The sequence below is a fragment of the Myotis lucifugus genome, unplaced genomic scaffold (assembly GCF_000147115.1).
Source record: "Myotis lucifugus unplaced genomic scaffold, Myoluc2.0 scaffold_3, whole genome shotgun sequence".
Classification (NCBI taxonomy): Eukaryota; Metazoa; Chordata; class Mammalia; order Chiroptera; family Vespertilionidae; genus Myotis; species Myotis lucifugus.
The window spans coordinates 18,699,361-18,713,124 of NW_005871051.1; the positions used below are offsets into that span (position 1 = coordinate 18,699,361).

Genomic DNA, 13,764 nt, shown 5'->3' on the forward strand with positions numbered 1-13,764 from the left:
TGCCAGGCTGTGTGCCAGTTGCTCGGATGTGGGCATGAATAAGATGTAGTTCCTGTGTTTGAAAAGGGCAAAGTCTAAAACAGGAGGTGCATACAAACGGTACCCCACCGTGCTCCCTGCAGTTGGCATCTGACGGCTGTCCTCTGGGACCGTCCGCCTGGGGGAGCGCCTCCCAGAGCCCCTTCCGCTCAGTAACCTGTCCCCCTCCTCTCTCTATAGCATCATCCCCAGAGGAGCCACACTCTGACAGGTGAGTGCAGGCCGCCTCTTGAAGACAGATGCCCACATGTTGTCTTGCTTTGCAAAGTGCCAGTGTCACCGTGGTGCCGGGCAGCACTGCGGCTTCTGTAGGCACAGACCCCAGCATAGTGCGTAGTGAATGGACTGATAATTAGCTTGGTTCTCCGTTCCTGTGCAGGTGTTTGTGTGCCTTCTCCTTTGGGGGCACAGGGTTGGGAGCTCTGGGCTTTGCTTGCCTGGACCAGGACAGCCTCCCTTTGGGAGGTAGGGTTATCCATTTCCTTAGACTGACGATCTCGTTGACATTCTCAGAGGGATATAAGTGCTTAGGAAACTGGTGTCTGAGGCCTCCAGGGGTCATGTCATGTCTCCCCAGTGAGGGTGCGGGGTCAGGCGCCCGGCCGCACCTGCTGAGTGTGCCCGAGTTGTGCAGATACCTGGCTGAGAGCTGGCTCACCTTCCAGATTCACCTGCAGGAGCTGCTGCAGTACAAGAGGCAGAATCCAGCTCAGGTAACCTCCCCCATGTCATAGAACAGTTCCCTGCAGGTGGGGAAGAAGAGGTGGGGGTGGGGAGGGGAGGAGTGCTTGGACACTTTAGGAAGAGACCTAGTGTCTACGTGAGGAACATTCACAGCTGGTAGCCTAGTACAGGAGGCAGTCTTGTCTCGAAGAATAAGCTGATGTTCTGACACTTTCCTGCAAGGCAGACCAGTTTGAATTACAGGTGTTTGGTGGCAACTAATGCAGACTTCCTGAGCTGGTGGTGGTCTTGGGCATCCTCTTGACTAGACTGAATCACCATATTCCTAGAGGACATACCTCTCCTCTCACCAGCTGAGCAGTGATTTCTTGCCCAAATGAGTGGGGCACATACCTCCGCCCAAGTCCTTTGACCCTGTGCTCTTCTCCGCAGTTCTGTGCTCGAGTCTGCTCTGGCTGTGCTGTGTTGGCTGTGCTGGGACACTATGTTCCAGGGATTATGATTTCCTACATTGTCTGTGAGTAGGGTCTAACCATGCCCTTCCCAAAGCCCTCTCCTTATCATCTTTCCCTGGACCGACCTACAGGGAGGACTGTGCTCTCTCTCTGCTCAGTTGCCCATTTATAGAGATTCCCAAGGGCTGCTATAGTATTAGTAACAGTGGAGGAGTCATCGGGGAGGAGGGCAGGGGATACAGCCTCAGGAAAGGACCTTGTCTTCCTTCAGCCCTTTCTGTTCATGGACCAGTTGAATAAGGGCCCTTAGGAAATAAGCATAGGGAGCTCTGAGTGGGTGCTCTATCCTCTAGTGCTGAGTATCCTGCTGTGGCCCCTGGTGGTTTATCATGAGCTGATCCAGAGGATGTACACTCGCCTCGAGCCCCTGCTCATGCAGCTGGACTATAGCATGAAGGCAGAAGCTGACACCCTGCATCACAAACACGACAAGAGGAGTAAGGGGCTCCTGTAACCCGGTGGGGGGCGGGGGGCGCAGGGAGGGCTTTGGCTTATGGCTCATAAAACACCGTAGGGGGGAAAAAAAAAAAACACCGTAGAATTTAGATATTCTCCAGTCCCTTGGCCAGGTTTGCCCCCCCACTACTGTCCCTGCTTGGTGAGTATCGTGGTGCTCTTGCTTCTCTAGAGCGGCAAGGGAAGAACGCACTCCCTGGAAGTGATGAGCCACTGGCAGACACAGAGAGCGAAAGCGAGGCAGAACTGGCTGGCTTCTCCCCAGTGGTGAGATCCAAAGGAGATGGGGTATCAAGTAGAAGGTTGAGGGGAATCTCTGGTCTAGAGCAGATACCTCTCAAGGGGTGGGAGTTGGTGAGGGGGTGCTCCTAGAAAACTGGTTCTCTTATCCCCTTGTCTGTTGTGTTCATCCTGGTTCTCCTGCAGGTGGATGTGAAGAAAACAGCACTGGCTTTGGCCATTACAGACTCAGAGCTGTCAGATGAGGAGGCATCTATCTTGGAGAGTGGCGGCTTCTCAGTATCCCGGGCCACAACTCCACAACTAACTGATGTCTCTGAAGGTATGGGCAGTCCTTTGCCCTTCCCGATCTTCCTGTTCCCTGTTGTGAGATACTGACCGTGCTCTCTATTTGTTGCCCCATACCTGTTTTCTTTGGAGATTTGACCCTCTGATTCTACCTCAAGATCCTGAAAGACCTTAACACCTAAGGCCTAGCCCAGCATTCCATGTCCCGAGCTCTCATTCTTTTTTTGTTTTGTTTTTAAATATTTTTTTTATTGATTTCAGAGAGAGAGGTAGAAACCTCAATGATGAGAGAATCATTGATCGGGTGCCTCCTGCACACCCCCTGCTGGGGATTGAGCCCGCAACTGGGCATATGCCCTTGACTGGAATCAAACCCGGGACCCCTTCAGTCCGCAAGTTGACGCTCTATCCACTGAGCCAAACTGGCTGGGGCCCAGGTTCTCAGTCTTGAACATATTGGTCTATTGCAGCCATTCAGAATAGCAGGCCCATTCCTAACCCTTTGTTTTCTGCACAGATTTGGACCAGCAGAGCCTGCCAAGTGAGCCAGAGGAAGCCCTGAGCCGGGAGCTGGGGGAGGGAGAGGAGACAGAGATGGCCCCTCCCGAAAACCTGCTGGGCCCCCCTGAGGTCCTCTCAAAGCAAGACCTGGACTCAGAGGAGGAGCAAGAGGAGGAGGAGGAGGAGGAAGTTGTGGCAGCCAAGGAAACCTTGCTTCGGCTCTCATCCCCCCTTCACTTTGTGAACACGCACTTCAATGGGGCAGGCTCTCCCACGGATGAAGTAAAGCTCTCCCCTGGAGTACCAGTAGAGACACTGAGCCCAGAGGCAGTGAGTGGTGACCCCGCCACGCCCTCGAGCACCCTGTCACCTCTACTTTGCCTTGCTGAAAGTGACCCAGTCCCTTCCCTCCCAGTGCTCCCACCTCTTCCCCAGGATTCTCCCCAGCCCCTGCCTGCCCCTGAGGAAGAAGAGGCACTTGCCTCTGAGGACTTCGAGTTGCTGGATCAGGGGGAGCTGGAGCAGCTGAATGCAGAGCTGGGGTTGGGGCCAGAGACATCCCCAAAGCCCCCTGATGCTCCACCCCTAGGGCCCAACACCCTTTCTCTGCTACAGTCAGACCAAGAAGCTGAGACCATGGCAGAGCCATGAGCCATGGAAGAAATTATAGGCACAGTAATAAGGCTTTCTGGCTGGGGCTGTCACTGTTTTCTCCTTTCTCTACTATTAGGAGCAACAGTACGTGGGGAAGCTGGCTGTCGGGTGATAGCTAGTCCACTTTCTGCCTACCTGCCTGCCTGTTGTCCCAGGCCTGCTTACAGTGCCTGGGATTGGTTTTAAGTTTGTAAATAATTTTACATTTGGGTTAGTGGATGTGAACAGGGCTAGGGAAGTTCTTCCCACAGCCTGCACTTGCCTCCCTGCCTCATCTCTATTCTCATTCCACTCTGCCCTGAACCCTAGTGGTCTATCTCTTTCTTTTTCCTCCTATCCTCAGGGACCTGTGCCGGTCTGTCCTCGTGTCCCCCTCATTTAGACACTTTATCATTTTTCTTTCCTGTCCTGTGCTCTTCTCTGCTTTATTTCCCTGCTGTGTCTTGTCTTTAGCGGCTCAATCCCCACTCTGCCAGCTCCACCTCCCTGGCTAAACTTTAAGGAGGCTCCTGTTTGGGAGGTACAGACTAAACCTGGGGTGGTGGGTCAGGCCAGTAGTTGAGCACTTAGGTTACTGTAGCCTGTGGAACCTCCACTGCACCCTTGGCCTACTTCGTCCCAGCCTTTTAAGATACAGGAGCAGAGCAGGGATCCCACAGCACGTGTACAGCACTGTGTTAGTGAGCAGGAGGGGCTTCTTACTGTCCCAGGGAAGAAAAGGAGACCTGCTCCGCTGGGCCAAGAGTAGTTCAAGTGTGGTGGAACCCCCTACTAGAGTGAGGAAGTGGACAGTAACATCTGTGCAGGTGTTGATTGGAAAAATAAAATGCTGATTGGCTAGAACTGCTGTTGCCTACCTGCTTGCCTTACTGTGAACTGCTTGCTACACTCTGCTCTGTGCCATCCTCACCCCTTACCTCCTTGTCCCCAATCTTATTCCTGCCTGTTTATTTACCTGGTGCAAAACAAGGCAAGAAACAGGGATTACCCTAACAGCCCTAGCTATTTTCCGTGATGGGGTTATGTGTTTAGAGAGATTTAGCATATATGAATAAAGTATGCAGGAAGAAATTGCCTCGTCTTCCCAATCAGTACAAATTTGGTTCCGTAACAGTTGTTTTCTACTATGTTTCCTACAACCTTAACACTCTTACCCGTCTACATGCAATAACTCAGCTCTGGTTTATATATACAGGGGAGACCAAACAAGCAGGATCTATACCTGTATCAAAATTGATTTCAGACCAAGTAATACTAAAGAAATAGTATCTATTGCCTGGCTTGTGTGGCCCAGTTGGTTGAGTAGCACATTATCCCATGCACCAGGAGGTTGCCAGTTTGATTCCAGGTCAGGATACATGCCCAGGTTGTGGTCTCAATTCCCAGTAGGCAGCCAATTGATGTTTCTCTCCCTCTCTTTTTAAAGAATAGTAACTCCCACTAATTGAATACATAAAATATGCTTAGCACTTTTCTAAAATGAGTTATTACTAAAATGAGCTGATACTTTTTCCCCCTCACAATCCTGAGATACACTGTTATTCACTGCATTTTGTAGACAGTCTAACGTCCCAGAAGGCCACAGTCCTAGTAAAGGGTGGAGCCAGGATCCACGCCCAAGCAGTCTGGCTCCAGCAATCACACTGGAACAGGAAGCCCCTGTCCATTAATAGTGCACAAGTGGAGAGACACTCAAGGACATGGACACTCGAGAACCAGTCTAATATCTTGACTTCACAAAGAATGGACACAGAACCTTTGCTCTTTAGGGAAGAACAATGTTGGAGAAAGCCCAGAACTAAGCGGATGGCCTCCTTTATGAGTTCACCTCCTCAGCCTCCAGCTGGAGGATCCATGTGGCAATGCTACCTGACTTTTTGAGGTTGGCTTCTATGCCACATCTCCCCTAAACTTTGAGAAATTTTTTCTTTCCATTTGTTTCATATTTGCCTGAGAAAATCAGGGATGACTGAGTCTCTGCCCACTTCCACTGAAGGAACAGAAACTTTTCATCATCTAGAGATCTCAGAAGAAAATGGAAAAACAGTTCTAATCATAAATAGGTAATTAAAAATGAGAATTAACCAATCAGAAAGACACCCCACCTTTAATCGATTTTCTTGTTAAACTTGAAATTTGAAGACAGAAGCCTGTAGTTGGATCAAAACATTGACCATAGGTTTGGAATTCCATGAGGGTCCTTTTTTTTTTTTTTTAATCCTCACCTGAGAATATATTTCCAATGATCTTTAAGAGAGTGGAAGGGAGGGGGAGAGAGAGAGAAACACATCCTTTGGTTGCCTCCCGCACATGCCCTGGCTGGGACCGAGGATCGAGCCTGCAACGGAGGAACCAGGTACATGCCCTTGACGAGAATCGAACCTGAGAAAAGGAAAAAAACAGAACCTGAGACCCGTCAGTCTGCGGGCCGATGCTTTATCCACTGAGCAAACCAGCTTGGGCATGAGGGATCATTCTTGACATTCACCCTCATCTGATGGTTGCTATGTGTTTGTCTACAATTTTGTATCAGGTGTCCAGGCCATTTCCTGCCCCAAGATGAACAAAAAGAAAGATTTCATATGAGTGAAAGAAAAATGAGCAAAAATGTGAAACAATTAGGCTAAATAAAAACCAGTTGTACAGGCTGGAGGAGGGAGAATTGGTTATATGTTTATATTGTGAGCAGGGCAGTGCACTTAACTATACATTCAAATAGCCAACAATGTAATATGGCTGCTCATAAACAATTTAATTTTAGGCTACATTACTGGAAATAATAGTCTCCAAAGCGAGGAAGATACCTATGGTGTACTGTGCACAAGTTAGAATACTGCCAGAGGAGTCTTGCTACACTTGTGGACAAGTTGACAAATTGCAGTGTTCCCAAGAGAGGAGATTCCAGAGGTAAAGGCTGAAAATCGTCATATGGGAACTATGTTGAAGGAATTGAGAATGTTTATGCCAGGAGAGAGACCTGAGTTGAGTCACATTAGCTGCCTTCAGACTTTGAAGGGTTATCTGTAGGACTTCAGAGGGCAGAAATTAAATCTTTGAGACGAGATTAATTAATAATAGTGCTAGGCAGAATTGTTTTTCTGGTCAAGAGATATTGCAAAACAGTAGATTTCAATGATCCTTATAAGTACAAAAGATCAAGTACAGAGATTCTAAGAACTGTTCATCCCATTATGGAAGGACAATATATCACCATGTTTTCCTTTTAGTGTCCAACTAAAGCAGCGGTCGCCAACCGGTGGTCTGCCGACCACTGGTGATCTGTGAGGTCAGAAAGGTTGGCGACCGCTGAATTAAAGTCTCCTTGGACTTGCTCCACCTGCTCCCTTAAATGCTTTTTTTTTTTAATTGGGTCTGTCACTGGCTCACTTTTCTTTGTACTCTGCCTGGGCACTTTCAGTGTTCACCCACTTAGTTTCTACTCATATGCTAATGACTTGTAAATCTTAGCTCCTTTCCCAGAACTTCCAATTAGACATCTCCACTTGAATGTTCTATGGGTACCTTCTCCTCAACTTTCCAAAAACGATACATCCTTTTTCCACTGTGCACTTCACCACCACCACCGCTGTGCCTAAACAGATAGGCTTTTTCTGTATTTGCCATCTTGCTTGCCGGCACCACCAACTATGAAGGCCAACTTCTTCCTCATCCCACACCCAGTTAATCATTAGTTGCTGCTAATTTGATGTCCAAGTTATTTCTTGATTCTGTCACCTCCATGACAGCCCTAATTCACACTCTCTTCATCTCTCATCTGGCCCATTCGGACAGTTTTCCTGCCCACACTCGTGTCCCCCACCAAAATTCATGCCCAGCAAATGGCTACATTATTTTAAAACACTAATGTGATGACCTTTCTGCTATTTCATTATTAATCAAAGGCTCTCCTGCTACAAGACATCATCCAAGCTCCCTGATATGGTTAAGAAGCCTGAGATCTGCCCCTAAGATGTTTTGTCTTATTCTTTACCTTAACACATTCAACCCAAACAGCTTGTCCTCTCTGTTCAGCTATGCTGCCCTTCCCGACCTTGCTCTACACACACCCCTTAACCTCTGCTTGGAAAACTTGTCTTTTAAAATGTAAAATGTATTTTATTTATTACAGAGAGGAAGAGAGAGATGGAAACTTCAATGAGGAAAGAGAATCATTGATTGGCTGCCTCCTGCAACCCAGGCTTGTGCCCTTCAACAGAATTGAACCTGGGACCCTTTAGTCTGCAGACCAACGCTCTATCCACTGAGCCAGTCTGGCTAGGGCTTCACTTGTCTTTTAAAGTATATTTTGGGCTATACCTCATCCACAAAGCCTTCCCTGATGTCCCATGTCACCTGCCCCTATCAGACCTGCTCTCTTTGTGCTCCCTCAGTATACTTCTATTTTTCCACATATCACATAGAATCTTCATTCTCTCTGTATAAGTATGGTGTATGGTGTATGGGGTACATAGGTATATGTGTACATGTATAACTTCCACTTTACTACTTACTCTTGAGGGCAGGGACTCTGTCTTAATCATCTGAATATTCCCAGAACTTAACACAGTGCTTGACACATAGTGGATGTTCAATAAATGTATGTTGGACTAAAGTACTGGAGTCCTAACTATTGAAGCAGCCAATATAAATAGATATGGGTGGTTGGTACATACCTGTTGACAATAAATATCTTGTCTCTGTTATTGTTCTAGAGCCGTGGTCGGCAAATTGTGGCTCGCGAGCCACATGCGGCTCTTTGGCCCCTTGTGTGTGGATCTTCCTACGCCTTAGGAGTACCCTAATTAAGTTAATAACAATGTACCTACCTATATAGTTTAAGTTTAAAAAATTTGGCTCTCAAAAGAAATTTCAATTGTTGTACTGTTGATATTTGGCTCTGTTGACTAATGAGTTTGCTGACCACTGTTCTAGAGTGAATGGTAGCTAAGTGAAAATAACCCACTGACAAACTTGTAGTTCTTTGTTCCTGGACTAGGTTAAAGGCAATGAAAGTGATCTAGATTTGGAGGTTCATATTTGATGGTTTCAAAGCTAAAGGCCTTTCTGAGTTTAAGTTTGCACAATCAGCTTGATCTTGTGATTGCATTAAATTATTAAATTATTTCAAAACCAAATTTGACCAAACTATTTAAATTCAACTTAAATATTTTAATATGTTTTTATTGATTTTTAGAGAGAGCGGAATGGAGAGGAATAGGGAAATAGAAACATCAATGAGAGAGAAAAACATCATCGATCAGCTGCCTCCTGCATGCCACCTACTGGGGATTGAGCCCACAACCCCAGCATGTGCCCTGACTGGGAATCCCCGTGACCCCTTGTGCTCATGGGTCGATGCTCAACCACTGAGCCATGTCAGCTGGGCGCAACTAAATATTTTGATCAAAAATTCAATTATATGTATTAGTGTTTGCTTGAAAAAAATGTGACTGCAGAAATGGAATAAGTATAAAAAGTGAGTTGACTCCAAAAATATCAATTTCACAAAAGATAATGCAAAACTGAAGGAGTATTCAAGATTAAAAAAGAGATCAAAGAGACATGACAATAGTTGCAAGATGTGATCTTGTATTGGAACCTGGATGGGAGAAAAACTTACTATGAAGGGCACTATTAGGACAACTGGTAAAACTTGAATATAAATTGTATATTAGAAAAAAGATTGTCTCAAGATCAAATTTTGTGATTTTTATCATTTCACTTTGATTATATATGAGGATATCCTTATTTGTAGGATACACATTCTGAATATTTTTTAAAAAATATATTTTATTGATTTTTTACAGAGAGGAAGGGAGAGGGACAGAGAGTTAGAAACATCGATGAGAGAGAAACATCGATCAGCTGCCTCCTGCACACGCCCTACTGGGTATGTGCCCGCAACCAAGGTACATGCCCTTGACCGGAATTGAACCTGGGACCCTTCAGTCCACAGGCTGATGCTCTATCCACTGAGCCAAACTGGTTAGGGCACATTTTGAATATTTTAGAGGTAAAGGGTTATATTCTCTGTAAATTGTACCAAATGGTTTGGAAATATAAATAAATAAGAATGAGTATATTAATATATGATGTATGTGGAGAGAGAGAGAAAATAATATAGCAAATGTGGCAAAATGTTAGGGAGAAATACATATGGTAAATATAACAGAAGTTTTCTGTGCAATGGATAAATACATTGTAGTATATTCAGATAACTAAACAGAATGAATAAACTGTAAGTACAAAAATATGGATGAATCTCATACATAAAATGAGTAAAAGAAAATAGATGCAAAAGAATATATATGATTACATTTATATAAAGTACATTAATATTGTTAGAAGTCAAGATAGTAGCTACTCTTGGGGGAAGGGAAGCCGTGACTGGAGGGGGTTTTCTGAGGGTTGGTAATATTTTATTTCTTTTAAAAAATATTTTTATTGACTTTTTTAGAGAAAAAGGAAGGGAGAGGGAGAGAAAGAGAGAAGTATGAATGTGAGAGTGAAACATGGATCAGCTGCCTCCTGTACACCTGCTACAGGGGATCGAGCCCACAACCTGAGCATGTGCCCTGAAATCAAACTGGCCTTTTGGTGCTTGGACAGTGCCCAACCAACTGAGCCACATCGGCCAGCGTAGTAATGTTCTATTTCTTGATCTGAGTGCTGGTTATGTGGGAGTGTTCAATTCATGAAAATTCATTGACCTGTACACATTTCTGAATGTGTCATACAAGTCGGAAAAAAGTGTCAATACCAAAGTGTATTGATTACCTATTTCTGCATAACAAATTACTCCAAAACAGCATCCTAAAACAACAGACATGTTCTCACACTATTTCTAAGGCTCAGGAACCTGAGGGCAGCTTAGCTAGATGGTTCTTGTTCAAGGTCTCCCACAAGGCTGCAATAAAGATGTAAGCCAGGGCTGGCTGCAGTCATCTGAAGGCTTGACTAGGGCTGGAGGATCTGCTTCCAAAATGGCACACTCAGTTCCTCACCACACTAACTTTTATGGCTGCTTGACTGAAATCAGGACATGACAGCTACCCTAATATGTTCTTCATAGACATGATTAGCAGGAAATGGTGGAAGTTAGAAATTTGGCACACCTGATTTTAAGGTGTATGGACTTTAAACCACACTCTCAGACAGTGATTGTTTGCTGACATGTCTGGGTTCCAAAACCCAGCAGACTGAGGATTAGACAGATGGTCAGAAAAATAATTCTTGGCTGTGACATGTGCTGCTTAGGTTAGATTAAATCATACAAAATTATTGTGTGTGATTATTGTGTGTGTTTTTTAGTTAAAAAAGGCACACATTAGCAATTTCATAATTTTAAATCCAACAGGATTAATGCTGGATCTAACAGATACGGAGTCTTGGAATTCACAAATGACTAGATCTTTGACGATTGTCTTTCTAAAGGGCCTAGCCCTAGGCCAAAAGCTGAATCCTCACGACAGATGGCCTCTAGGTGCACACCTGGATCAAGAATCGCCTGACTTCAGGTTGTGACCAGAGATTCTGACAAAGCCTTGAGAAATACAGTGTCCTGAATCTAATGGTATAACTTATAACCATCTTAAGAGACAAAGTGAAACCAATGAAGCAATGGCAGTTAGCCACAGTTTTGTTGGGGATTGCGGACTTTGGGAGGATGCAAAGGAGTCAGGTAATGATGTAACTTAAATCCATGTGTATGAACTACAAGATCAATCTATTTTTATGGAGCTCACTGTGACCCATCAAAGTATTGCAGATAACAATCTCTTCCTGTCCCTCTGTCAGTGTGACAGTATGACAGATGGACATCCCATCACTCATATGTTACAGGCCCAATGGTATTATGAACATTGATCTCTTGGCCTAGATTTCAAACTGAATCCGATTGGCTAAATATAGCAGGTGTTCTTGGTGCTCTGTTCTACCTCTACTTGGCCTATTTCTGACTTCAGCTGCTGCTGTGGACAGTTCCTTTGAGCTCTGATGGCTTCCCACCTCAAAGCACAGCCTCAGCACTTCTGTCCTGGGCTTTCCTCAAAGTCTCTGCAGCTTAGTCAGCTTGCACGCAGGTGTAGGATGGTTGAGCGAGGTGGGCCTGGGGGATTTATCACCCCCAGCATAACTCCCAATTTTTATAGAAGACAAGTCATCCCAGCCTCCTGACCTTTAGAGGGACAATTTTGAGGTACATCATTCCATATGTGGAAACATGGCCGCTCACAGCCTACCTCAGGGCATAAGGACAGATTAAGGGAAGCAGCTGCCAGAATTTCCCTGAAAGATTGGTCAAAGATGTCCCATATACTAACTGGTTGAAATTTTTGCATAGAACAGGTCAAAGTATTTCTTGCAGATAAAGTTGGAATTTGTCTTTTAAAAACATTATTCTGAATATAGACGTTCCTTCATTTATGATGGGGTTATAAAGCCACCGTAAATTGAAAATACCATTAAGTCAAAAATGCCTTTTAAGCCCGGCTGGTGTGGCTCAGTGGTTGAGTATCAATCCATGAACCAGGAGGTCACAGTTTGATTCCTGGTTGGGACACATGGCCAGGTTGCAGACTTGATCCCCAGTGGAGGGGCATGCAGGAGGTAGCCAATTGATGATTCTCTCATCATTGATGCTTCTTTCTCTCCCTCTCCCTGAAATCAATAAAGACATACAAAAAATGCCTTTAACCTACCGATCATCATAGTTTAGTCTAACCAGTTTTTGTTGATCATCTATGGCTTTTGCATTACCGTAAAGTTGAAAAATCATAAATTCATCATAAATCAGGGACTATGTGTACTTTGTGATTACTGTAGAAATATAATTTATTTTTTCCATTTTATTCTTACAGTGACACACTTGAAAGCTACTTATTTTTAAAAATCTATCTTATATCTAACCTCTCTACTGAGTTTTCATTATACCTAAGTATTGTCCCCATTCTGGTCCAGACCATCATCATGTCTTGCCTGGGTTACAGCAACAGCTTCCTACCTGGTCTCCTTTCTTCCAATCTCATATTTCCTCCAATCTCTACTCTGAAGCCAAAGTGACTTTTCCAAAATACAAATCTGATCATGTCGCTCCCAGCTTAAAACTATTTATAGTTTCTCATTGTATTTATGTTAAAATTCTCAATACTAACTGGCCTCCAGTACCTGAGGTGATTTGGCCTCTGCTAGCTCTCGTTTCATTTCCCTTCTAGCCTGCCTCATATACCATAAGATTCAGATACCCCCAGCTTTTTTTAAAGCTCATTTAAAGGACCTTGTTCTCTCTTGTTTTCATTTGTCCCTGCTGTTGCCTCTGCCTGGAATGCCATCTCCTTCCACCACATTCCTTTCGTTCTTGGATTCACCTAGCCAAAATATACTCACCCCTTAGGTTTTGGCTTGAATAACACTTGTCAAACCCTGGAAAGTACTGCCATATTACCCTGTATGTCTTTTTCTTTGAATGTATCATCCAGTGGCAGGCACGTGGAAGGATTCGGAAGAAGCAAACACATCGGGAAATAGAGCCAAAAGTTAGAGGGGGGAGAGAGGGGAAGAATAAGAAGGGAGTGTCTTCTCATTTCCAATTGTGGCCTGGGTTAACCCTCCATTTTGGAGGACATTGCTCAACTCTAAGCTTATGTGTTCTCATGGTCAAATTTATGGGAAGATAAATTTAAGGGTACGACCATTCCCAGTCATGAGGGGCCAGAGAGGCATGTGAGAAGCAAAATGTGCTGAAGCTGGAAGCTGCCGGAGGAAAAGCAGAACATCAGTCCGGTGACTCTCATGCCTCGTTCCAGAAATATTTAACATGCACTCTGAATATTCAAGTCTCACGTTTTTCAAAGTGTGTTGTACATGGATCATCTGTGTGCTTGGGTGCTTCCTCCCGAATCAGAAGCTCCGGGACCCAGGAATCTGCATTTAAAACCAGCTCTGTGGGTAATTCGCATTCACACTGAAGTCACACAGTTCAAGGCACCGCGCTGGGTGCCAGGAACCTAACAGAACCAGGGAGGCGTGGTTCCTGACTTCCCAGTATATTTGTGTGTGTAAACATCTGATTACAATAAGATGACACGGATGCTGGAACAGACCCGGGGAGGTCACATAGCCGGTGTGCTTAGCTCAGACTGGGGATGGTTCCGGGAGCCTTACAGAAAGGGCGTCAGAGCGAAGCCTGGAGGAAGGATCTACAGCTCTGGAGAGAAATCAGTACTTTGGAGAAATATGGGAGTCAGCTGGTGGAGAGGAAGTGCAGCCGTGGCCGCGAATGAAATGGCTAGGTGTAGAGTGAGAAGTGGGCGAAGGACCGTCTTGTGAAAGATCCCAATCCACCCCAATCCTCCTTCCCCAACAAATCACCTGTGCTCGGCTTCGCGGG

At 45.1% G+C, this 13,764-nt stretch overlaps 2 protein-coding genes across 2 annotated transcripts in view; one reads left to right on the top strand and one right to left on the bottom strand.

Annotated features, from left to right (window-relative positions):
* CNPPD1 (cyclin Pas1/PHO80 domain containing 1) overlaps positions 1-601 on the bottom strand; it is an 8,318-nt gene extending 7,717 nt beyond the window's left edge. Inside the window, exon 1 of the mRNA XM_023763368.1 lies at positions 533-601. Coding sequence (XP_023619136.1) covers positions 533-601 — 69 coding nt within the window. The remainder of the gene's footprint in view (positions 1-532) is intronic.
* RETREG2 (reticulophagy regulator family member 2) lies at positions 177-4,471 on the top strand. The gene is made up of 7 exons (XM_023761542.1): positions 177-250; positions 617-752; positions 1,156-1,240; positions 1,532-1,675; positions 1,867-1,961; positions 2,121-2,256; positions 2,740-4,471. The coding sequence occupies exons 3-7, from the start codon at positions 1,222-1,224 to the stop codon at positions 3,372-3,374; spliced, it is 1,029 nt and encodes a 342-aa protein (XP_023617310.1). The 5' UTR covers positions 177-250; positions 617-752; positions 1,156-1,221; the 3' UTR covers positions 3,375-4,471.
* Positions 4,472-13,764: the final 9,293 nt, after the last annotated feature.